Source organism: Mustela nigripes, chromosome 5, assembly GCF_022355385.1.
Source record: "Mustela nigripes isolate SB6536 chromosome 5, MUSNIG.SB6536, whole genome shotgun sequence".
NCBI lineage: Eukaryota > Metazoa > Chordata > Mammalia > Carnivora > Mustelidae > Mustela > Mustela nigripes.
This window is the reverse complement of record NC_081561.1, coordinates 116,294,182-116,320,836: the sequence shown is the minus strand read 5'-3', so window position 1 is coordinate 116,320,836 and position 26,655 is coordinate 116,294,182. Positions and strand designations below refer to the sequence as shown.

At 39.8% G+C, this 26,655-nt stretch overlaps 1 protein-coding gene across 6 annotated transcripts in view; it reads right to left on the bottom strand.

The window, feature by feature from the left end:
• Positions 1–26,655, bottom strand: part of KLHL32 (kelch like family member 32) — a 252,577-nt gene that overhangs the window by 177,638 nt on the left and 48,284 nt on the right. For 5 of the 6 annotated variants that reach the window (XM_059401086.1, XM_059401087.1, XM_059401089.1 and 2 more), the window contains exon 3: positions 18,840–19,020. In XM_059401086.1, coding sequence (XP_059257069.1) covers positions 18,840–19,020 — 181 coding nt within the window. Of the gene's footprint in view, positions 1–18,839; positions 19,021–26,655 lie in introns of those variants that run through there. The other variant, XM_059401091.1, reaches the window with a different exon arrangement.

Genomic DNA, 26,655 nt, shown 5'->3' with positions numbered 1-26,655 from the left:
TTCAGTGTTGAGCAAACTCAATTTCATCATCCGTAAAATTGTCATAAAATCTATATCTAAGAGTTATTAAAGGATTAAATGAAAATAAGAAATGGAATGGGGTGCCTGAGTGGCTCAGTCAGTTAAGCGTCTGCCTTTGGCTCAGGTCATGATCCCAGGGCTCTGGAGATCCCAGGGCTCTCCTCAGTGTGGAGCCTCCTTCTCCCTCTCCCTCTGCCCATCCTCTGGCAAGTGCTCTCCTTCTCTCTCTGACAAATAAATAAAATCTTAAAAAAAGAAAATAAGGAATGTGAATACACAGAGTACAAAGGCTAATAAAGAAAGAAGGTGTTAAATGAATGGAAATTTATCTCACCTTCTATGTTTAGACTTTGCAGCTTAAATAACAACTATCATTTCCTTAGTAAGGAATAAATTTTTTTTCTGGCCTATCCTTATACTATTAATATTCTTTCCACTAAGAAGTTTCAAATGATTTTAACATGTATATGTTAACTATTAGTTTATAATAATCCTGATGCCTAATTATAACTCAAGATTAAAGACTACTCTAGGGGTGCCTAGGTGGCTGTGTTGATTAAGCGACTGACTCTTAATTTCCACTCAGGTCATGATCTCAGGGTCATGAGATCAAGCCCCATATCAGGCTCTGACCTGGTCATGAAGCTTGCTTAAGACTCTCTCTCTCTGGGGCTCCTGGGTGACTCAGTCAGTTAAGCGGCTGCCTTTGGTTCAGGTCATAATCCCTAGGGTCCTGCGATCGAGCCCTGCATCAGGATCCCTGCTCAGCAGACAACCTGCTTCTCCCTCTCCCTCTGCCTGCCACTCTGCCTACTTTACTCTATCTCTCTGTCAAATAAATAAATAAAATCTTACAAAAAAAAAAAAAAGACTCTCTCTCTCCCTCTACCCTTCCCATTCTGCTCATGTGAACTGTCTAAAAAAAAAAAAAAGACTATAATATACATATGTATACATATATAACATATTCAGTAAGTTGGAGTTTTAGAGGTGTTAAAGTTTATAGCAAAGAAATTCACCATTTTTGTAATTTAAGAGTTTTCTTTGCCCCCTTAAAGGGCTATTTTTTCATTCATTATGTAAAAACTTCTTTTTATTATAGCTTTGAAATTTGCTCCAACTACATATATACTTTATGATAAGTAATTAGTAATTGTCATCACTACTAGAAAGCTTGTCATGTTCCAACCATTAGGATATAATTCACCATTTTATTTTCTGGGTGATTTATCATCAAGCTTCTTGAAATTGACTTTTGCCTACAATATGAAGCGATGATGATTTGAATGAGGTTCATAAATGTTTCAAACCATATTTTTAGCACCAATTACAAGCCAGGCCAAGGGCTGAATAGGAGAGAGGGACAGAATGATACTCAGCCAAGTCCAGACATACATCAGGCCCACTCCACCAGCCGTGTGTGCGGGAGCCCTCTCCAGTGGCTTCTGTGGACACTGTCAGTATCCGCCACCTGCTTCTACTACCTTTCATTTATTGGAAATCTCCAATGAGCCAGAAGTATGATCTATGGTGCCCTATAAGTATTTCCCTATGTGTTCAATTTTTTCTTTAAAAACAAAACAAAAAACCCAGGGCCCAATGCTATTCTCGCCCCATAGTCTAGGGAAAAAACCAGTGGTGTGTTTGACCATCTCGGTTAACTTACTTTGCCTTCCTGTGGCAGGAGCTGATAGATGTCCTCGTAGGCCACAGGCTGGGGACACAGCAGTCGTGTGTGAGGCCCCCTTCTAACTGACGACACCCTGGCATCACCAGAACTGGTAGCCAATCTCTTTCATGAGGAATGTCAATTACCTCAAAACTCTCATCTCTACAGATGTTTCTACCACGTTAGGATGAATGTCAAGATGACCCTGTCACGCTTTAAAAACCACTCTTAGATACGAAATCGTTATGAGGCTTTGGCTAGCTATCTGCATGATATACAGGCTGCCTTCCTTTCCACTGTTCAACAAGATCTCATTCCCCTTCCAACAAATTGGAAATTCCAAGTGGAAAACAAAGTCTGTTCAAAACAGTAAGCTAGCATATCCAACACCAACAAGACACACACACGAACTCCCTTCTCATAAAGCACAAACCACAGGAACATCTTCCTTGCGTTCTTCTTCATCCCTTAAACAATTTTCCAAACACTGGAAATTACCTTCACAATAATCCTGGATTGTACACTATAACAGAAGCAATGGCATGGCCAGGAAATTCTCAAGACAGAACAGTGAAGAGAATTTTGTGCCTGGAGAGCTTGGAGCATGTTCAAAGGATTAGAGATGTATATCTCAAAAGTATAGCCTTGGGAAAAATAATTGCAAAATAAAAGAAACATTGAAACCTAAAATATAGACAAACCTGGCAAAAACTATCTTTGCTGAGCAGCCTTAAAACAATGTTGTTTTTAAACAGAATTTTGGTTTAAAAACCAAACCCTGCTCTTTTCTGCTTAAAAAAATAAAAACCACCACCAATACTGGCAAACCATCAATTCACCACCCAGTGTAGCTCAGACCCTTGGTTTGCACCTCACATTTATTACCTTATTTAATTTCCACTCCAGCCCCCACGAAGTGACAATTCTCCTACTCTTACAATTGCAGGCGAAAATAAACCCCCGAGATACTGAGCCACTTGCCTGAGGACATACACAGCCAGAAAATACATGAGCAAAGCTGTTAGAAACCAGATTGGTCTCGGTCTAAAACTGTACTGCCTCTATAATTAATTCTAACATTAAAATGTGTTTTTTTCTATTAGCGTGCAAAATACTTTCTTTTTCTTGCTCTTAAGTTGTACGACTTACATTTTTACATTTTTTAAACTGTTCTATGTGAAACTTTAAAAAGTGAACTTGTCAGAGGCAACTGGGGATACCACAGAAGGACATGGAAGGAAGAAGTGCACACGAGCCTTAGGAGTTCAAGCAGTTCCTTCAGCCGTGGTGCGCTCTCACAGGGGAGACCCAGGCAGAGCTCATGGAAGGACGTACCTCCCATAGGCCAATGGAGTGAAGGGAAGGGAACCCAGGAGCCATGGTGGAGAACAACATGATAAAACACGGGCTTTGGAAGGACCAGCCATTTTTTAAAAATGCCATTTGTGGAATGTTCCAGTCCCACAGAGACTGAAGACCCGTGTATGACTCCATTATAAAGATAATACCCCAATCCTAGTGTGAAGCCTAATTAGCAAAACCATACAAAAACTATCAAGACTATCAGAAACACAACTCTGCATACACTTACTACCCAGACCACAGAAGGCAGTTAACCTGCAATTACCTACCTGCAATAAAGTCACAGTGTTCATTCCACAAATGCTCGCGGAGCACCAACCCTGTGTGGCACTGAGCTAGACAAAGAAGAACAAAGCCAACCAGATCCTACGAAGATGAAAACTTTTCCCCCCAGGAAAGGCTCCACCTCATGTGGGGAGACTGTATGTGCACAGACTACCAGATAACACGGGGAAAGCCTATAATGTGTCGTTAACATAAATAAGTGGCTGCAAAACTAGTCTCCCCATGGTCTTCTCAATCCCAGTAAATCACAACTTCATCTCTCCGGTGCCGTAGGCACCTGCCTTGGAATCAGTCTCATGTGTCTCTCACACTCTGTGGCCAGTTCACCGTGAAATTCCCTGGGCTCCGCCTTCAGAGTGCAACCAGTAGGTCTCACCACTTCCAGCCCCACCACCCCAGCACAGGCCCTCACTCTGTCCCTGTCTTCTTTGAATAACCTTCTATTAGAGCTTCCACGCTCATCTCTTTACATAAAATGGAGAATTGTCATTTCAACACACAGGTCAGGTTATATCTTATCTCTGGTCTACACCATCCAAGCATTCCCCATCTCGCTGAAAATAAAAACAAAACCCTATCAGCAGCCTGCCAGGTGTCACATGAGATCTGGCTTTGCCAGCTCACTAGCCCCTGACCTCCTTAATGCTCACAAACCCCGAGAGTACCTTGCACCTTAGGGCTTTGACTTTGCTGTTCCCTTTGCCTCAAATGCTCTTTGCCAAGCAGTACATGGCTCGCTCCTTCACTTTTCCATGGTCCTTTCTAGACCACTCTATTAAAAGGAGGCAACTCCCACCACCACCGTGAGGAGCGCTCTCTACTTCACCGTGTTCTGTCCTCCACAGCCATTAACCCCACTGGATACATTCCATACTTACTTATCTATCTGCTTAGAGTCGGTCTTATCCAACTATAATGCAAGTGTCATAAGAGCAAAGATTTTGTGTTTCATGTTACGGCATCCTCGCTACCTACGACAGTGCCTAGTACTTAGCAGATACTCAACACCCAACTGCAGAAAGAAGGAATAATTTCAAAAAGAAATCAATAAACGAAAATGCAAACAAGGAGTGATATTTGCGCAAGGCTAAGGTATTAGAGCAGAGGCTGGAGAGTCAAAAGGCAGGATGTTACAGGAGAAGAGGAATGCATGAGACACAGTATCAAAGGAAGCCCAGGGCCCATAAAAACTGGACTCTCAAAAAGGGGGAAGTTCAGATTATATGTTCCTGTATTATTTGGCCTTGAATTATAAATATGTGTATATGTTTTATCTTTTCTGTAAATTATGAGTTTTTTAAGGACAGAAAACAATATCTGTGATTGTTATATCATGTGTCAAACTACTTACTAGGTCATGGGATGCCCAGATATTTCAGTAAACATCCTTAATGGGTGTGTCTGTGGGGGTGTTTTAGATGAGATTAATATTGGAATCAGTAGACTGGGTAAAGCAGGGGGCCCTTCCCCAATTTGGGCCTGATCACTTCAAGGCCTATATAGAATAAAGGGTTGAGCAAGAAAGATATTTTCTGTCTCTGTCTGTCTTTTAGCTGCAACATTCGTCTTTCACCTTCTAACTTGAGCTCACACCAGAACTTACCGGAACTTACAGCATCCTCCTGCTACAGCATCGGTACAATATCCTGCAAAGGCAGGTTTTCAACACACTGTGCAGATGAATTACAATGCCTTTTAATGGAAGAGCAAGTCATGTCATCTCCAGAGTGCTGCCTGCCATCTAAAAATATCTACTCTTGTTATTCCTAGAATCACGACTTATTGTATTAAAGCTGTCTATTCACCAAAGGGGTATATTTAATTTTTACAACCTAATTGCTCACTCAATGTTTAAAAAAAAAGCACTGGAAGGTCACCTTCCGTGAAAACAATAAAACGATTATGAGAAAGCAGTGAGGTAGCAAAAATAACTTTTTCTTTCATTTTTAAAATTTTAACTAACAGATTTTATTTTTTTGGCCAGTTTTGGGCTCAGAGCAAAACTGAGTAGAAAGTACAGAGAGTTCCATATTACCTCTCCTTACTCCCCATGTACGGCCCTACCGCAAAACTAATGAACCAACACGGACACATCATTATCAACCAGAGCTCATTGTTTACATCCAGGTTTACTTTCAGTGGTTTACATTTTATCATTTTGACAACTGTATGATGACATGTATGTAGTAGTATAGTATCATACAGAACAGGACTGCTGCTCCCAAAAATGCCCACTCTCTTTTTGTCCCTCCTTCCCTCTAGCTCTTGACAATCATTAATCTTTCTGCTGTCTCCATAGTTCTGCCTTTTCCAGAATGCAAGCCAGAATGCCAAAGTGCCAGTCTTAGAAGAAATCATACAATTATATGTCTTTTCAGGCTGGCTTCTTTTTCTTAATAACAGGCATTCAAGGTCTATCCATGTCTTTTCATGGCTTGATGCCTCATTTCTTTTTACCACTGAATAATATTCCATTGTATGGAAATATCAGAGCTTCTATTATCAGAAACAAAAGAGGAGACATCATAAGCGATACAGCAAAATATGAAGGCTCATAAGAGACTACTGTGAACATCTGCATACCAACAAATTGGTAACTTAAAACAAATGGATTAATTCCTAGAAGCACACAACTTACCATTACAGAATCATGAAGAAATAGAATCTGAACTGACCAATAAAAAACAAGGAGAGTAAATCAGTAATCTAAAAACTCCCAACAAAGAAAATCCCAGTGCCAGGTTGTTCCCCTGGTAAATTCTACCAAACATTGAAAGAAGAAGAATAAATGTTAATCCTTCTTAAACTCTTCCAAAAAAGAACTGAAGAGGATGGAATACTCCCAAACTCATTTTATGAGGCCAGCATTACCTTGAGACCAAAGGAAGATATGGACACTACAAAGAAGAAAACTATAGGTCTATACCCCTAATCAATATAAATGCAAACATCCTCAACAAAATACTAACCAAATTCAACATCACATTAAAAGGATCATACACCATGATCAAGTGGAATTTATTCCTGAGACATAAGGATGGTTCAATATATGCAAATTAATATCAGATACACCACATTAATGAAATGAAAAACTCATACGATCACCTCAGTAGATGTATAAAAAGCATTTAACAAAATTTACATCCTTCCATGATAAAACTCTCAACATCCTAGAAGAAAACATAGGCAGTAAGTTCCTTGACATTGGTTTTAGTAGTAAGTTTTTGGATGTGGCACCAAAACAAAGTCAATAAAGATAAGTAAATGGGAGCACACCAAATAAAAAAGCTTCATAAAGCAAAGGAAACTACCAGCAAAGTGAAAAGGCAAACTATAGAATGAAAGAAAATACTTTCAAATCATGTATCTAAGAAGGGATTAATATCCACACTATATAAGTAACTCTTACAACTCAATAGCAGAAAAACAAACAATCCTTTTTTAAAATGGGCAAATGAATTGAACAGACATTTTTCCAAAGAAGATATATAGATGGTTAACAGGCACATGAAAAGAAGCTCACATCACTAATCATCAGAGAAATGAAAACCAAAATCACAATGAGATGTCACCTCACACATGTTAGAATGGCTATTACCAAAAAGAGAAGAAATTACAAATATTATGGATACTTGGAGAAAGGGGATGGATAAAGATGGACCAAAGGATGGAAACAGGATATGGAGAAAGGGACCCTTGCACACTATTGGTATAAATGTAAATTGTGCAGCAACTATGGAAAAGAGTATGGATGTCCCTCAAAAAATTAAAAATAGAATATGATCCCCAAATCCCACTTTGGGGTATATATATCCAAAATAAGTGAAATAAGGGTCTTAAGAGATATCTGCACTCCCATGTTCACTGCAGTATCATCTGCAATAGTCATGAAATGGAAACAACCTATGTGTCCTTTAAAGGATGAATGGGTAAAAAAGAAATGGATACACACACATGTACATACACACAAAATATTATCCACCCATGAAAAAGAAGGAAATCCTTCCATTTGCAACATGGATAAAACTTGATGGCATCATGCTAACTAAAATAAATCAGGCAGAGAAACACAGATACTGTTTGATATTACTTAAAGTGTTATATATAATCTTAAAAAGCCAAAATCATAGAGGCAGCAGAATGTTGGCTGCCAGGGGCTTGCGGATGGTAGAAATGGAATGATGTTGGTTGAGGGATCTAAACTTCCAGGTAAAAGGTGAGTAAGTTCTGGGAATCTAACATATAGCACAGCAACTAAATTAACTACAAATTAACAATACTATGTTGTAGGCATAGAAGTTGCCAAGAGAGTAGTCCCCCGCTCCACACACAAAGGTAACTATGTTAAGTAATGAATGTGTAAACTAACCTTATTGTGGTAACCATTTTACAACACATACATGTATCAAATTATCACATTGTACACTTTAAACTTATACAATGCTATATGAACTTATATCTCCATAAAGAGAAATAAAAAACAAAAATTAAAATTAAAATGGAACTGTGTGTTTCTGCATTGTTATTTTCCACATCAGTGCTCCTCAAAGTAGGCAGGCTGTCCTCAAACTGCTTCTTATATATCCGACACAGGGTAAGAAATCCCTGCCAGAATACAAATGAACTCATTATTTGCTTCCTTGAGAAAGATTTCCTGTGGAAAATGCCAGCTGAACTAACGCAATGTCTCATGATGTAGCTGATTTACATTCCATGGCTCATCAGCATGGACATTTAACAAGCGTTTCTCAGACTGGCACTGGTCCACAGACCACAAGTAGCACTAATCAATATTTTTATGTATTACCCATTAGATTTTGGTTTCCTTTCCCACAATCTACTGAAACCAGCTTCTTAAAGAACAGTACATTCCTCTGCATCCTCCTTGGTCTTCTACAGAATATATCAATTCTTGAAATTCTTTCCTTTTCTGGCTTTGGTTAAAATGTACATGCTGATTATCTTTATATATCCTTGACTCTTCTTTTTTTGTCCCTTTGGCCATATGTTCATTCTCTTTCTGCCACTTGAGTAAAGGCATCCTTTAGGTTCTGACTACAGATAGATATTTTTTTTTCTGTATTTTTCTATATTTTCTCTGCTCTTTTCCCTCCTGATAGGCAATCTCCCATATCACCAAGTTCTCAACCTTCACCTCTTAAGCAGAAAAGCTGCAGTGGCGATGTTTGTTGTATCCCTTACAATATCCACCACAAACATTTTTGCATATAGTAGATGCTCAGTAAATGCCTATGGAATTGAGAAAGCAGTGAATCACGTGCAGCATTTGCTACTATTATCAAGCATAGAGTTAATTTGTTCTTACCCTATTAAAGAAGCACATTGATTTGTTAAGTAGCAATACTTACTATATTGAAAATATTAAATACAATTAAATATTAAACACTAGGTGAAATCAAAGAAAATTAAAATAGAAATTGTTAAAATATTTAAAATAAAAAATATTAGAGGCAAATAACTTTATAGTTGCATAGAGAAAAATTAGCTTATTATTAGAAAAGGAATATAGCAGAAATAAAATGATCCTAATATTGTTAAAAGTTCATCATTTCAAAATTCAGTGAAAGTGAAAATAGATAACTAAACCTAAAAATTATCTTCTTAATGGTTTTTCTCTCAAAATTCAAAAAGGGGGGTGCCTGGTGGGTCAGTTGGTTAAGCTCAGGTCATGATCCCAGGGTCCTGGGACTGAGTCTTACATCGGCTCCCTGCCCAGTGGGGAGCCTATTTCTCCCTCTCCCTCTCTTGTTCTGCCTGCTTGTGCTCTCTCTCTCTGTGTCAGATAAATAAATAAAATCTTTTTTTAAAAAGTCAAAAAAGGAAACACACATTTAAAAAATACCGTACATCTGAATCACTTTCCCATATTCTTCTTAATCTGCACATTAGTCTCCTTCAACTTCCTTCAGTTTCTCACCCTCCCTTATAAGGTATTTTCACAGCTGATAAAACCTCATTCTTTTTTTTTTTTTTAAGATTTTATTTATTTGACAGACAGAGATCACAGGTAGGCAGAGAGAGAGAGAAGGGGAAGCAGGCTTCCTACGGAGCAGAGAGCCCAACGCGGGGCTGGATCCCAGGATCCTGGGATCATGACCGGAGCTGAAGGCAGAGGCTTTAATCCACTGAGCCACCCAGGCACCCCAAAACCTCATTCTTTTTTTTTTTTATTTTTTATAAACATATATTTTTATCCCCAGGGGTACAGGTCTGTGAATCGCCAGGCCAAAACCTCATTCTTTAGCCATACTTTTTAATTCATAAGAGATACTGTTCTACTTTTTAATAATTTTTATAAATAGATTTTATAAAATGAAATATTAAAACAAGGATTCATTTGATGGAAAACAATGGTCGGTTTACCATAGGATGCATGACTCAAATGCATCACCATAAAAATGATGTTCTGGGGCTTCTGTGATTCACATATGAAATACATGTTAGGGAAAGGAAAGAACACAGCAGTGTGCAAATATGCAAGAATTAGAAATGCTGCTGCTTCAGCATAAACACCCAATAACCACAAACTCAGTAATGCTTGTTCAACCTCAAAGAAATTAATCACAGGCTAGGCCAGTGTAAAATGGACTATGGGAAATATCAAACATCACGGGATTTAATTTTAGTGACATTCATGCACCAGTTGAATAATTGTGGAGTAACACTTTCCTCTTTTGGACAGCCGTAGCGATTTATATGCTTACAGTAACTATCATGAAGATAAATTAAAAATAATTACTATATATAGAGAAGGATTTGGAGGTTATTTTTCTAGTATTTTTGTTCATTTCTTTCCTGAAAGGATGGGTGGTTATAAGGAACCCCAGCTAAAATTTTATTTTCCAGGGCTGTAGCAATTGGACTGTGACAATATCCTTGGAAACCAAGGGAGTGAATGGAAATTACAGCATGGTGCCCAGCCCTTGAGGTCCTTTAACTATTAAGAGGTCACACAGCCCCTGAGGGTTTACAAAGGACATTTATTTTTCTTCTTAATTTTATTTTCTTAAGCCCAAAGATCACGTCCTGGAAGCCTCCTGGGGGCTTCCAGAAGCAATGGGAGCTGAGGAGCAGCCCAGGGATAAAGGCAGGAGGCTGCAGGCTTGGTGGCTGGCAGCAACAACTGTCAATGTTATGTTGCTGTTTATCCTGAATGTTTGATAAACACAATATGTCTTATATTGGATTTCTGAGAAACAGAAATGTTAATGAAGCTCCCATAAAACCACCGAACAGGAAACCGGTGGAGCCCAACAGTGATCTCATTTATATGTTTGAAGGTCAGCAGTGCGATGACCTTCAAGTCCTTACAGGGCACCTCCTTAGGAAAGAAGACAAACACAGACAACACAGGTCCTGGGTGTTCTTAGGGGAAAGATTCCGAGGAAGGGATCGGTGACGCTCCGCCCACAAGACCCGGCAAGACTCCGCACCAATCAGAAGGCTATAGGGGAGAATGACTGTGGAGGAGGGTCTGTGGGGCTCCAGGCACGGCAGCAGGAGCTGGGACGTGATGATCAGAAAAGCAAAAAAACGGTCCTGGCTCTGCCCTCCAGGAGGAACTTCAAGTGCTCACGGGTACACGGCTTCCTTCAAAATGCCTTGGGCTGCTCTTTTCCCAACACCCTCCATGCCTCGGGGCTGTGGCGGTTGTGGGCCCCTTGCTCCCGCGCAGAGATCTCTGATCGTCCAGCTGGGGCATCCCTCCCTCCAGGAACCTCCCTCGCTCCTGAGTTCCTAACTCTCCCTCACCCCCACCGCATCAGTCCGTGGATTCTGCCTCCTGCCACGCATCCCTCCTTAAATCCTGCAAACCACTCCTCACACAGAGATCTCCTCTCTCCCCTGTCTGCTCCTTCATCCCCTCGTGCCCTTGGCTGTCCATTATTTCAACTGAGCCTCCCTTTCTTTGTTTTTCAAATGGAGATGATAATGGTAACAAGACCCATCTTACAGGCTTCTTTAGAAGCTGAAGGGAGCGGGATACACAGAATAACTTCCTGTACCACAGTGAATACTGAAGTAGTATTAGTTATGATTATTATTCTCATCAACTGAGAATACCAGAGAGAGGAAAAGGGATAAAAACAAGGCTGAAGCCCCAAAACACCATCCCAAACCTCTAATACCAAGTACATACACTGTGGTTATTTGCTCATTTGTTTCTATCTCCTACCAGACAATGAATTCATTCTGTCTAGAAAACAGTAGGAAGGTAACAAATGCTTACTGAATTTCAAAAACATTTACATCTAACTACATATCATATACTCATTGAATAGCCTTCTATGCCATTTTAATCAAATAGGGACTGGAGAGTTTGATTATAAAAATACATGGAATACAGATTTTTTTTTTTTTTTTAAACCATGGCTTTATCCTCTGGTCTCAAAACTAAAAAATTACATAGGCAGAGTGTGCTCAGGCTTTAATGGAAAATGATGTTCAAATATTTAACTTTCCAAAATGTCATATTTGAATCACTTTACCATCACATATGCGAAGCTATGTTAGACAGTCAAGACATCTGCTTCCTTGGCCAGAAAGTGTAGGCGTTCATGGAGCTTGAAGCTAGAGATAGCAAATGTTAGAACAACAGCCTCCAGAAGCGGCAGGGTGGCCCACAGCCCAGGGCTGCCCACACTGGGGCCCTACAACGTCTGCGTCCCCAGTCAGAAGGGCTGCCAGAGGTAGGAGAATAAGGGGCTGCCTCCCCCAACCTCTCACAGTCCAGATCGCAAGGCCCTAAGTTCACCTTGGGCCTCATTCAACTTCATTCAATAACACTTTGGTGGACTTGACAAGTCTTCACCCAACCACAGGCCCTCTCCAAGAGGTTCTTAGTGAACCAACACATGACACATAATCTTAGCTCCTTTTAAAGGAATTTCCCAGCTTTGAGATCTAATCGACATCGATACTGTGTACATTTAAAGTAAACAATGTGATGATTTAGTATATACATATACTGCAAAATGATTACCACAGTTAGTTAACATATTCATCACCTCACAATTCCCTTTTCCTGCATGTATATATGAGTGTGCGCGCACACACATGTGTGTGGTTAGCATATGAAAGATCTACTCTTTTAGCAACTTCCAAGTCCATGATACAATATTGTTAACTCTAGCCACCATGCTGTAACTAAGTCCCCAGAGCATACACATCTCATAACTGGAAGTGTACACCCTTTGCCAACGGATCCCCATTTCTCCCACTCCCTGCCCCTGGCAACTACCACTCTACCCTCTGTTTCTGTCAACTGAAGTCATACAATATTTGTCTTTCTCTCTCTTGTTTCACCTTGCATAATGCTAATGGTTCATCCATGTTTTTACAAATAACAGGATTTCCTTCCTCCTCATAGCTACACACACACACACACACACACACACACACTACATTTTCTTTATTCATCTGTGGACAGACGCTTATGCTGTTTCCATATCTTTCCTATTATGAATAATGCTGCAAAGAACATGAGATGTATCCCTTCAAGATCCTGATTTTATTTCCTTTCAATATATAATTAGATGTGGGTCATTGGATCATATGGTAATTCTATTTTTTTAGTTTTTTGAGGAAGCTCCATATCGATTTCTGTGGTAGCCGCACCAATTTACATTCCTGCCGGCAGTGTGGGAGGGTTCCCTTTTCTCCACATCTTCACCAACACCTGTTATTTCTTGTCTAGGTAACAGGCATCATAACAGGTATGAGGTGATATATCCTTGTGGTTTGACTTGCATTTCCCTGATGATTAGTGATGTTGAGCTTGTAGCTGTTCGTGCTCATGTACCTGTGGACCATTTGCATATCTTCTTTGGAAAAATGTCTACTCAGATCCTTTGCCCACTTCTTCACAGTATTTATTTTGAGTTGGTTTGGTTGTTTTTTGTTTTTTTGTTTTGTTATTGAGTCACATGAGTTCCTTATATATTTCAGCTATTAATGCCTTAACAGATAGCTATGTAAATATTTACTCCTGTTCCATAGGCTGTCATTTCATTCTGTTGATCTTTAATTCCTTGAGAAAGACAAGCTACAGTTTTAAGGTTTCTGAAAAGGGGGGGCTCTGAATATGAGGGTGGGCAGGATAAGGCTGCAGGAAAAACTTCACACTGGCTAGTTTTGATAAACCTTGGAAGATGGACAGAGTAAACTAAGGTGAATAGGGGGGTATCATGGAAAGAATGGCTTTTAGCAAAGATGAGAAGTAGAAAGGCCCTCAGGTACAATGAAGTATGTCTGGAGAACAGCATGGCTGCGACCTCAAATGAACAGATGGGGGAACAAAGATGAAGATGGATGATAAGGACGTAGCACGAAGGCACACCACGCCGGGAGTCTGGCAAATGTGCAAGTGAGGAACTCTGGAAGATCTGAGCAGGGAAGTGAAAGCTAACCACACAGTCATTTGCACAGTGGTTTGCAAAGGAACAATGATAGAGGAGAAAAGTTAGATGGCCACTGGAAAGTTGTAAGTAAGAAGGAAGGAGGTGTCAGATTCAGAAAATGAAAAGATGGAAAAGGATAGGGCCAAAAAGTGATTCGGACCCATCAAAAGGTGAGCAAGTCTGCAACCAGGTGAACCCAAAAAGATAAACTGTTACCTCTTCCCCCAAGTAGCTAGGCAGAGCACGACCAGGACTCTCGGGTTAGTGCAAGGAGTGAGACAGCTATGTTCATTGAAAATCTACTGTGCGTCAGAGACAGTACTCAGTGCATTATGTACTTTATCTCATTTAAGTCTCTACATCCAGCCATTCTAAGAGTTGTGCTTTATGATCACCAACTGACAGTGAAAAAATACAGATTCACAGAAGGAAGATGACTCACCTAGGCTTAGAGAAGAGGGAGTAAAGAGGATTAATAACCAAGAGATACTAAGTAGAATAGGATCTATTAGCTGGACACTGGGCAACAATGGCCAACAGAGAGACTGTCCCTGCTGCTATATTCAAACACAGACCTGACTCAGAAGCTCTTCCCTTTCTTCCTTCTGCCCCGGCTTCCACTCACAAAGGAAGTCCCTGGTCTGAATTGGTTAATAGCATTTGACTATTGTCATGTTATGCCTACACTGAGGATACTAAGCCTAATTTTTATTTTTTAAAAATCATCATTACTTGGCTGAAAAGTGTTTTCACTTTTTCTTTTAAAAGTTTGATAATCACAGGAAACTACATTACTTTGTGCTCAATGGCTCATTATTTATATTTTAAGCAAGGAAGTCTGGCAATAACTCTCAGATTGATGTAAAGAAGCATTTACGTCAAAACTCGGGCTGTCTCACTCTTGAAGTACTTCCTTTCCTGAATCAAAGCAATTTTGATTCAGAATAATCCACCAGATGTCAAAGTACAAAGTACCAAAGTCTAATTTATAGGAAGGTACTTCATTAATTAGAACAGATTACACTAGAAAGAAAAATCCATCAATAATTTGCATATTTTTTTTATATCTGGGATATTAAGAATTGAAATAAACATGGAATTCTATGACAATTAGAAAACATTGCCTCATCCACTTAATAAATATTTATTAAGCACTAAGGCTGAAGCAACATTATAAGCACTGTGAGAGGTACAGAAATTACTAAAGCAGGATACTGTTTCCAGGTGTTTCAGTGTGGTAGAGCATAAGACACAAGGGAAACAAACATTAATTCTAGGTTAGGGCATGTGGTTATTGGAAGACAATTCTGCATAGGTCTCTTGTATTTTTGCACACATTGTGAGTGAGGCACTGACTGTCCTTTGTTCTAAACTCTCTTTTCAAGGATATTTCTATAACACACAGCTCTGGAACTCAGCATGGTGTTTCTTCTAGGTATAAAGGGCAGTTTTGCTCACAATCCTGGAAGATACGATGTCTCTTTACAAAGCAAAGGTAGGCATGCTCACAGTCTAGTATAATAATGTGTCCTTCCAGAACAACAACAACAAAAACAGACATGTTTCCCAACCATTATACAAGCTTTGGGTTTCTTGAACTCAGTGATCCTCTCTGGTAAGGCAGTCCATTTTGTGTGCAGTAATGGAAACACCCTCTTCATGTCACCTGTGGGAACAGAGGCTCAGGGAATAGGTGCAAATAAGCTGAGAGTCATAGACTCCTGTTACTGTGAGTCATAACCTGTCCTCTGTCTCTGACTTTGGAGTCTCATGTCTTCTACCAGCATCTAAGAAACTGTGTTAGGCTAACTTGCCGGCTTGATTAAGCCAGTTAATCTCAGTCTTGACAGTCCTTGAAAGCAGGAGGCTGCAGAAATGGCAACAAATTCATTCCCTTTCTGCATCTCTGCCCTTTGGTATACCTCTTACACTGACTCTAGGCTCGGCCATGTAACTTCCTTGGCCAAAGGGACATCAGAAAACATGACACAAATAGAAGACAGAAAAGTACCTATACATTGAGGGATGCCTGGTTGGCTCAGTCGTTAAGCAGCTGCCTTCAGCTCAGGGCATGGTCCCAGGGTCCTAGGATCAAGACCTTCATCGCGCTCCCTGCTCAGCGGGAAGCCTGCTTCTCCCTCTCTCACTCCCTCTGTTTGTGTTCCCTCTCTTACTGGTCTCTCTCTGTCTAATAAATAAATAAAATCTTTTAAAAAAGAGAGAGAGAGAGAGAGAGAGAAAGAAAGAAAAGTACCTATACACTGAGGCTTACCCTCTTGCTGGCTGTTTTTAGAATTTAGTTGTCAAGTGAAAAAGCACAGCCTAGTCTATTTGTGAGAAATATGTGCCCAGTGTCCCCTACCACCTCAGCCAAGAGCCTCACAATCACCAGGCATGTGAACAAGGCCAATTCAGGTCATCCAACCTCCAGCCAACAGTCCAGTTAACTGCTGATGTGAGAATGAATCCAGCATTGATCAGTAGAGCTGACTGACGGAGGAACTATTCAGCGCCTAGGTTTTGAAGTGGTTTGTTATGTGACAAAATTTAACAAACAGGGCAGAGGACAAGGCAAAAACTACTTCTGGTACAATATCTGTATCACAAATGCCACAGGGCTCGGCATACATCTGGTTAAATACGGTAACTCCAGCACTCAATACTGTGCCTCGAAAAGAGCTGGAGGTACCAACTGTTCCAGCTTTGTTTTGGTTTCTCCATCTGAACACTCACCATAAAAGCCACTTAATTTTCATCTCACAGGCAGACTATGAGCTTACAGGAACTGTGTGTGAATCTAGCAGGGCACATGGTGAAAGGGAAAAAGCATAATTCGGTGCTCCAGGAAACATGTTCCTGTGTGCGATAAGCAATTCTTTCACCTAAGATCTGATAATCATTTCACCTAATGATCTTGGGTGGATCATTTAAACATATTGAACTTCAGGGGGTGTCTGGGTGGTTCAACTCTTTAAGCATCTGCCTTTCGCCGTCATGATCCCAGGTTCCTGGGATGGATCCCTGAGTCTGGGCCCCCTGCTCCATGGGGAGTCTGCTTCTCCCTCTCCCTCTGCCTGCAGCTCTCCTGGCTTGTGCACTCTCTCTCTCTCCCTTGGTCAAGGCTTGTGCACTCTCTCTCTCTCCCTTGGTCAAGTAAATGTATAAAATCTTAAAAAAAAAAAAAAAAACTGTACTTCAGTTTCCTTATCTGCATCATGGGAATAATAACACTATCTTCAGGAGCTTTGTGCCACAGGTGTTATAAAGGAGGCACTCTCTCAGAGTATCGGGCATTGTGGTGGAAGAGACGAAAGCTGGGAGTAGCATCAAACACTGTTAAAGGCCAACAAGTGACGGGCTCTTACATGCTTTCTCTCTCACATACACACAGGCACAAAATCAAACCATTTCCCAAAGTTAAATTAAAAAGCTAACTGGCAGAGGCTAAGTAACAGCAGGACTACATTATAGTCTATAGGAAAAAAAACTTAGTATATTATATTATTATATAAAGTGCCTGTGTTATATAGAAGACCACAGAGTACGTTGTTTGAAAGTCCCCTGAATTATATATAACCTTTCTGGAAGATGAATACCTGACAAAGTGTGAGTGTAGAAAATGAAACATTGTATCAACACACCTTAAAGGTCACTTTTCAGATATTCTGCTTCATTTCTGCAGTTGAAGATTAAATCCCTACTCTTTATTTATAGACATTTTAACTACTTCCCTCTTGATCCTCTACAGTATTAGGTTTCATCATATTTAAAACACTTTAAAAAAAGACTTTCTTTTATGATTTGGCATCTTTGAAAATTCTGTTTAACTGATGGTTGGCAACTGAGTGTAGCTGATAGTATCTCTTAGACATCAAAACCAAGATTTTTATTGGAATTATACAAATCAAACTTACAAATTACTCATGGGCTTAAAAAAGTTGGTTTTCTGGAGCATTTTAAGACCTTGGTAAGAGAAATTTTTTTAAAAATCACAATTAATTTTTATTCTCATTTATATGAGCTTTGTATAAAAAGTTCTTTTTCTACCACTTAAATCATAGTAAGTACTAAATAAATGACATTTAGCTAGCTATAAACATCCTGTCTATTTTAATCTCTGAAATAGCCATAAACATGTAGAGACATGAATGGAGCTAAAGACTACAATGCTAAGTGAAATAAGTCAGTCGGAGAAAGACAAATACCATACGATTTCACTCAAATGTGGAACATAAGAAATAAGCAAATGATCAGGGGGAGGGGGAGAAAAAGAGACAAATCAAGAAACAAACTCTTAACTATTGAGAACAAACCTACTGGTCACCAGAGGGGAGGTGGGTGAGAGATGGGTGAAATGGGTGATGGGGATTAAGGAGGGCACCTGTGATGGGTACCAGGTGTTGTATGAAAATGATGAATTCCTAGACTGTATGCCTGAAAATAATATAACGCTGTATGCTAACTGTACTGAAATTAAAATGAAATAAAATAATATAAAGCAACAAACATATCACCATTATCTCATTAGCCACTGAAAATCAAGCTCTGAAGTTCTACTGAACAAGACCACATGCCTTCAGCAACACACTTATCAACCATAAAAGGCCATTAGGCCAATTGTATCTCTCTCTCTGGAGCAAATCGTTGGAAAGCACTAAGACAAGAACATGCACAGAAAATAAAAAGTCAGAAACACCACATGTATTTATGGGCATTTTAAATTTTAACAAACTGTTTTACAGATGGTCCCTCTGGTCCTAAATCCAGAAACATCCCCTCCCCCAGTTCACACCCCCATCATGGGGCACTACTATGCCACACTGCTTTACTGTGGGATGGTATCCAACAGCCCTCGGCTCAGATGCGAAGTCTGCTCTCCACTAGAGGGGACATCCAGGGAGCCAGCCTCCAGGAGGATCGCACCAGAACCCCAATCTCGTTCTGCCCCAGAAGGGTCCCCAACATTCACAGGTGTGGGGACGACTATCAAACTGACTGGTGGTTGCATGCCACTTCGGGAAACTTTGTCATCCTTCTTGTGTCGGCACCTTAACAGAAAAAAACAAACTACCCCAGCTTACCCGGAAATAGTCGCTGCATGCTGCTAGGACTGCCTTGTGAGCATGGAATTTCTGTTCCTCAGCAATGAGGGTGATGTCACAGAGGATGCCGTCACTTCTCTGCTGATTCAGCGCGGCCAGGACACTATCATTGTGAGATTCCGAGTGGCAGAGCCTCTGGCCCGTCAGCATTTCTTGAATACTAGGGAAGAGAGCAATCACATCAACACGCTTCCTCTCGCCAGCCCCTGCCGCCCCCCTGCGACCTCACACCTCCAGCACCAGTGTGGGGGGTGCAGATCCCAGCTCACCATAGGAAAGGGACCTTTTTGTCCCACTTCCTTCTCTCTACTCTTCTCTGGCCTTCCTTTTCTCTAATTCTCTCTTTTCCTCACCTCCTCAGGTGCCTTTCTCTTTCCTTCTAGTGCCTGTCTTTCTGAATCTATGTTTTGGTGTGTGTTCATCTCTGTCTGTGTATTGGACCGTGTCTGTGGGATTGTGCTTCTGGGCCTCTGTCCCCTCAAAACATATATGTCTCTGAGGGCAGGGCTTTCTCTGGATGTGTATCTGGATGTGCGTACCTATGTGACTCTTTCTTTTCTATGACTCCCCCCATCAACTCTCTTCCCTAGCTTTGTACCACGTGTGGGGTTCATGCAAGCTCAGAACATCATCACCACCATGCACTGATCTAGCACAGAATCCACATGACCTATGAGACTCACTAGACGTAAAGGAAGTTGTGTCCCCACAGAGGACAATACTACATTAGTATATAATGTAATAACATAAATACACAAAACAATACTGAGTAAATGTTGCTTATAAAAGAAAGGGCTGCCACTGACCATTCCGTGTAAAAGGCAATTATTTAAACCATGGCAGATGATTACTAAACTTGGGAAATTAGGTACCACAGGAGAACATCAAGAGAAATGTCACGGTAAAAGAAAAAAAAATCTAAGGCTGAAAGTAAAATATATCTATATTATAGCCTTCAATCTCTGCATGTGGTCATTGTACTATATTTAGGGAAGACTATACAATTTTATTTTCTGTTCTATTTTTTGAAATTGCTAAATTTACTCATTGTGGAAATTTAGCCCTTCACTCCTTAGCCCATTTTAAAATAGTCATCCTGTGTCCTTTTAGAACTCCTAAGTGAAACTCCGGATCTTGCCAAAATAATGTGGAAGTGATGCCATAAACACATAACACACATAAATGTGTAGATAGCAATGAACAACTCCAGCCTAGATCTATGAATAGTCTCCATAGCACTCTAAAATCTCAGAACTAGCATCAGAAGGAAGGGTGAGCTGCACCGGTCACACGTTACTCACAGAATGAGAACAAGGGCCATCAAGCTCTGCTTCTGGCCTCTGGACTCTTCTCAGAGCTGAGGGAAGTACCACAGGGATGACTAAGCATCGTGTCTCCTATCCTGACAACTCCAGCACCCAGTTCTTCCCTCTCAGTGTGAAAGAGCCACTCACGGGAGCCAGGGAGTCCCCACTGGCCTAGTGTGCTTGGTTAGTTTATTGAACAAAGCTCTGCCCAGCCACTGGTGCCAGTTGGCTGGTGAACTACCCTTTAACCCAGACTACCACCTTCCGGTGAACCAAATGCTTCCCGTGAAACCCAGAGTACAGGCCCGTAAGCTTTACTGGACATCTCTGACTGGGAGCCTCAGAAATGTCAGAATTACTGAAGAAAGTAAAAAAGAAAAAAAAAAAAACTTGACAGGAGGTGATGATATAGGAAGTTCTCGTGGGAAGGTGGGAGGATTATTTTCAGTTGAAATGCAGCAGTGAGTTTTGAAATGGTTACTGCCATCGAATATTCATCTAGCGGCTCCAGCTATTGGCAGACATTTAAAATCAGTAACTAAAAAGCACGTTCAGAAGCATAAGTAACTTTTTAATACAAATTTCTATGCAAAGCCTGGAATGCAGCTGAATTAGCCTCCCTCAATTAAAGAAATAAGGAAATAGAATAGTAACAGAAATATCATATCTAAAGGAAAAGGAAATCTCCTATCTAAAGCTAAAGGAAAGCTTTAGGATAGTTTTTTGAAAAATCTTTCTTAAAAGGATGACATTTTTATATATTTCACAAACAACTTCCCATGTTCCATGAAGTATTCTTAGTGATTTATAATTATTAATTCACTTAATCATCCTAACAACGCTGTGAGGCAGGCACTATTCTTATCTCTGTTCTACAGATAAGAAAACCAAAGGTCCAAGATCAGGCATTTTGAGAACCTGTCGCCAAGAACACAATAATGTAATTCCCCTTCCCGCTTTAAAAAAAAAAAAAAAAGAAAGACAGAAAGAAAAAAAAAAGAAACAGTGATAAACTGTGAAGAAAATCTCAAAAATCTCTGACTGCCGGGGGTGGGGAGGAAATCACAAAGTCCATATTAACTTTATATTTATAGTATGCATAGTTATCCCAAAATCAAAGTTGCCTTTTAAAAAGAATATACATGTTATTATCTTTTTAAAGGATAATAACATGACATAGAGATAAGTAAGATCTGAAATGAGGCTTCAAAAATATGTATCTTTGCACTGGAACTAAGATAAGTTTGAATATAGACAACCAGATTCTAATTATTACTCATTTCTTTGAAATACTTATTGCAAATTTATTTGAAACACTTATTACTTTTCTCTCTTTTAATATCACCTTAAAAGTGAAATAAATGTATTTTAAAATTTCATTTTTAGTGGAACAATAGAATCTGTTAAAATAATTGCCTTAAATTGTTTCCTTACTCATTTTCCAAATATAGTGCCACAATTCGTGTCCTTATTATCAAGATTGAATCAGTATCTGCATTTCAGTTATCTATTGACAAGAAATAAATCTCACCAGGGAAAGAGCAGCTGTAAACTGAAATTTGGCAAGGAATAAAGGGCTCGGCTCTGAAACAATGGTGATGCCGCACAATTTCACAGGATCATTCTGCTGGGCTTGAAATAGTCAAGCTTCAAGAAAACAACATGCTAAATATTTAAGGCAACACTTGGCACAAGATCCCAAATATTTTGGAACCAATATGTTAGGAATCTTTAAAAGCAGAAACAAATACTCCAACATTTGGCAAGAAATAAAGGTCAATTAATCAACAAGTCTTTATTGTATTCTGGAAGTAACTTCCCACTCAACTCTCAGATATAAATCTGCAAAAGACTTCAACCCTCTAAATGTTAAAGCATGTGTGACCACGGCACACAGCTGGAAAGTGGCAGGCCCATCTCATGAGGGCAATGATTGTAAACGAGGGAGGAGGTGAATCAGAGACTATAAAGGACTGTGTCTAAATTAAGATTAGGGGCAGATACATGCTTGCAAATGGCCCTGTTGACATCTATAATTTATAACAAATCAGCACACTCAACTTTCCAACAATGTCCCTCCATTATTTGGAAAGCAATGAAGAAAAAAGGAAAAAGATATCCTTAAAACTTCCTGAGCTACTGAAAACAAAGCAAAACAAACAAAAAACATGAAACATGAAGCACATTACCCCAGGGTATACGGATTTGGATGTCGTCCTAAAATTGGGAAAGATCATCCTGGGAAACAATGTCGCCACCTTAAAACTCACCGGTAAGTGCAGAAGGTGACCTAGCTTCCCCAGGACAACCCCAATAGTCTTTCCTCTGAGGAATCCCCTAGAACTACACTGTGCAATACAATAGCCGCTAGTTACAGGGGGTTATTGGCCACTTGAAATGTGGGTAGTGCAAATTGAGATGTGTTGTAAGCATACAATGCATGCCCTCATGCACTCCATGTCAGCTGTAGTATGAAAAAAGAATGCACAATATATTGATTCCATGGTAATATAAAAATATTTGGGTATACTGAGTTAAATAAACTATATAGTTAAATTTATTTCACCTGTTTCCTTATACTGTTTTTAAATGTAACTACTTGAGAATTTTTCATTATATAGATATATGGTTCACATTATGGTCATATCAGACAGTATACAAGTCCCTCATTCTTTTCTACCTGAACAATAATAAGGGCTTGGGGTATCCCATCTGGCTGCCGAGGAGCATGGCTGTTCCTGTGTCTCACAGGACACAGCCTTGGTGGGTACAACAGGGGAAGCCCCAGACTCTCTGAGCAGCAGATTTTCTTTTCCGCACGCCAGAGAGCATTTGATTGGCCATGTGTCAGCGTTCAGTAGCAGGAAGATAAATAAATGAGCTCTCAGGGAACAGGACTATTCATGACTTCAAGTCTTTAACTTTCATTCTGGAATTGATGGCAAAAACCAAGAAATCAAATGCAGAGCACAATGTTCATAACGTGGTACACCCAACTCTGAGGGAAGCTCTGCCAGAGTGCAAATCACTACTTCTAAGCTATAGAGTTAACATTTTGATCACAGAAATGTCACAGGGTCTCATTCACATAAAGTAAATTTTGACTGAATTTAGTCAGTTTTTAAGATGGAAATTCCAAAACAGCTATCTGGTTTTTAAACATCTGCATTTCAGATTTTAAATTTCAAGTCAGGGATACCTGGGTGGCTCAGTCATTAAGCGTCTGCCTTTGTCTCATGTCATAATCCCAGGGTTCTGGGATCCAGCCCCACATCCAGTTCCCTGCTCAATGGGAAGCCTACCTCTCCCTCCCTACTCCCCCAGCTTGTGTTCTCCCTCTTGCTGTCTCTGTCAAGTAAATAAATAAAATCATTAAAAAGAGAGAAAGAGAGAACAAGAGAATAGTCGAGTTTCATTCATCTGTATATAACTGTTCAATTTTCCCAACACCATTTATTGAAGAGACTACCTTTTTTTCCATTGGACATTCTTTCCTGTTTTGTCAAAGATTAGTTGACCATAGAGTTGAGGGTCCATATCTGGGCTCTCTACTCTGTTCCACTGGTCTATGTGTCTGCTTTTATATCAGTACCATGCTGTCTTAGTGATCACAGCTTTATAATAGAGCTTGAAATCAGGCAACGTGAGGCCCCCAGCTTTGTTTTCCTTTTTCAACATTTCCATACAAATTTTAGGATTGTTTGTTTCAGCACTCTGAAAAATGTCATTGGTATTTTGATCAGGATGGCACTGAAAGTATAGATTGCTCTGGGCAGTGCAGAAATTTTGACAATGTTTATTCTTCCAATCCATGAGCATGGAATGTTTTTCCATCTTTAAGTTGATTGTTCTCTTAGACCATAAAAAAGATAAAATCTAAATGGATGAAAGACCTTAATGTGAGACAGGAATCCATCAAAATTCTAGAGGAGAACATAGACAGTAATCTCCTCAACACTGGCCACAGCAACTTCTTTCAAGACACATCTCCAAAGGTAAGGAAAACAAAAGCAAAAATGAACTTTTGGGACTTCATCAAGATCAAAAGCTTCCACACAGCAAAGGAAACAGTCAAGAAAACAAATGGCAACCTACAGAATGGGAGAAGATATTTGCAAATAACACTACAGATAAAGGGCTGATATCCAAGATCTATAAAGAACTTTTTAAACTCAACACCCAAAAAACAGATAATCAAGTCAAAAAATGGGCAGAAGACATGAACAGACACTTCTCAAAAGAAGACATACATATGGCTCACAGACACATGAAAAAATGTTCATCATCATTAGCCATCAGGGAAATTCAAATCAAACCCATATTGAGATACCACCTTATACCAGTTAGAATGCCCAAAACTGACAACGCAAGAAAGGATAAATGTTGGAAAGATTGTGGACATAGGGGAACACTCTTTCAATGTTGGTGGGAATGCAAGATGGTACAGCCACTTTGGAAAACAGTGTGCAAAGTTAAAAGTTAAAAATAGAGCTACCATATGACCCAGCAATTGCAGTACTAGGCATTTACCCCAAAGATATAAATGTAGTGAAAAGAAGGGCCACATGCCCCCCAGTGTTCATAGCAGCAATGTCCACAATAGCCAAACTGTGGAAAGAGGTGAGATGCCCTTCAATAGAAGAAAGATGTGGTCCATATATGTGATGGAATATTACTTAGCTGTCAGAAAGGATGAATACCCAACTTTTGCATCAACATGGATGGAACTGGAGGAGATTCTGCTTAGTGAAATAAGTAAAGCTGAGTAAGTCAATTATCATATGGTTTCACTTATTTGTGGAACATAAGGAATAACATGGAGGACATTAGGAGAAGGAAGGGAAAAATGAAGGGGAGGAAATCATAGGGGGACGAACCACAAGAGATTATGACTCCGGGAAACAAACTGAGGGTTTTAGAGGGGAGGAGAGTGGGGGGATGGGTTAGCCCAGTGATGGGTATTAAGGAGGGCATGTATTGCATGGAGCACTGGGTGTTACACACAAACAGTGAATCATGGAACATTACATCAAAAACTAATGATGTACTGTATGGTAACTAACATAACATAATTTTAAAAATAGAATAAGAAAAAATAAAATAAATTTCAAGTCAATTCCTGTGTCAATGTATACCTACTATTTAGGTATACAAATAATATGCAAATAGTTTCCAAGTAAGGCCACCAATAAGGTATTACATACTTATAAATTAAATGCAGTCAAGTAGCATAAAGAGATTCATTTCTCAAATACATTATATCAGAAAGAAAAGCTTGAACAAAAAAAACTGATAGTACTAAAATTATTCATGATTATCTCAATTCAATCTATTGATTAATTATCAGGTGAATACCCTAATCACTTCAATTCCACAGTCAAAATATTTCTATACCAATTAAAAACATTAATATTAAAACAGCCCTATTATTTAAGAGGGAGAGCTGTTAACGCCATAATGGAACTCAATTTTCTTTTTTATAGAACATTTTAAAATTTGTAAATACCTTCAAATGAATGCTAAACAACTAATAGCAATGGTCAAAATAATAAGCAACGAGGACACAATATGCTTAAGGAATGTTTAAAAAGTATTAAAGATTAGGGCTCCTGGGTGGCTCAGTGGGTTAAGCCGCTGCCTTCGGCTCAGGTCATGATCTCAGGGTCCTGGGATCGAGTCCCGCATCGGGCTCCCTGCTCGGCGGGGAGCCTGCTTCCCTTCCTCTCTCTCTGCCTGTCTCTCTGACTACTTGTGATCTCTCTCTGTCAAATAAATAAATAAAATCTTTAAAAAAAAAAAAAAAGTATTAAAGATTATACAGAAAGGAACTTAGTGATAAATGAATGGTTTCATTTCATTCCTCCCTTTATTCATTCACTCAACGAACATTTATTTAACCTATGCCAGGTCCTGTGTGCTAGGTACTGGAGATAAAGCAGTGAACAAACCAAACTTGGTAGCAACCCTTGCAAAACATTCGGTTGAGCGAGGCAGTTACACAAATAATCTGGCCTCCCGGAGGAAGTAATGCTGGAGCTGGTGGGGGAGGGGTACGAAGGATGAGAGTGAGTTACCGTGACAAGAAGGGGAGAGAAGAGTTTTCCATTGGGGAAGAAGAGCAAGTCCTATGTATGATCCTGAGGTAGGAGGGAGCATGGCCCTCACACAGAATGTTAATTCTTCAAACCCTGAGGACTGGGGGGTGGGATGGGGGGGGAGGGGGTAGTGGGGGCAGGTCTAGGGTCTGGAGCTTAGATAAAGATTCGGCTAGAGGAGTAAATCTGGGACTCATCCACATAGAGAAAGTAGGAAAACACACCTGTGTCTCTAGAACACAGTTCAGAGACAATCAACAGTTAAATGTTCCAGAGAAAAAATGATAGAATTCAAAATACAGCAGGATGGCTGGGCTCAGTGGGAAAGGACTGCCCTTTGAGTAGCAGGAGGGAGGGAACAGGTGGACCGGAAACATCAGAACTCCTCAGGCA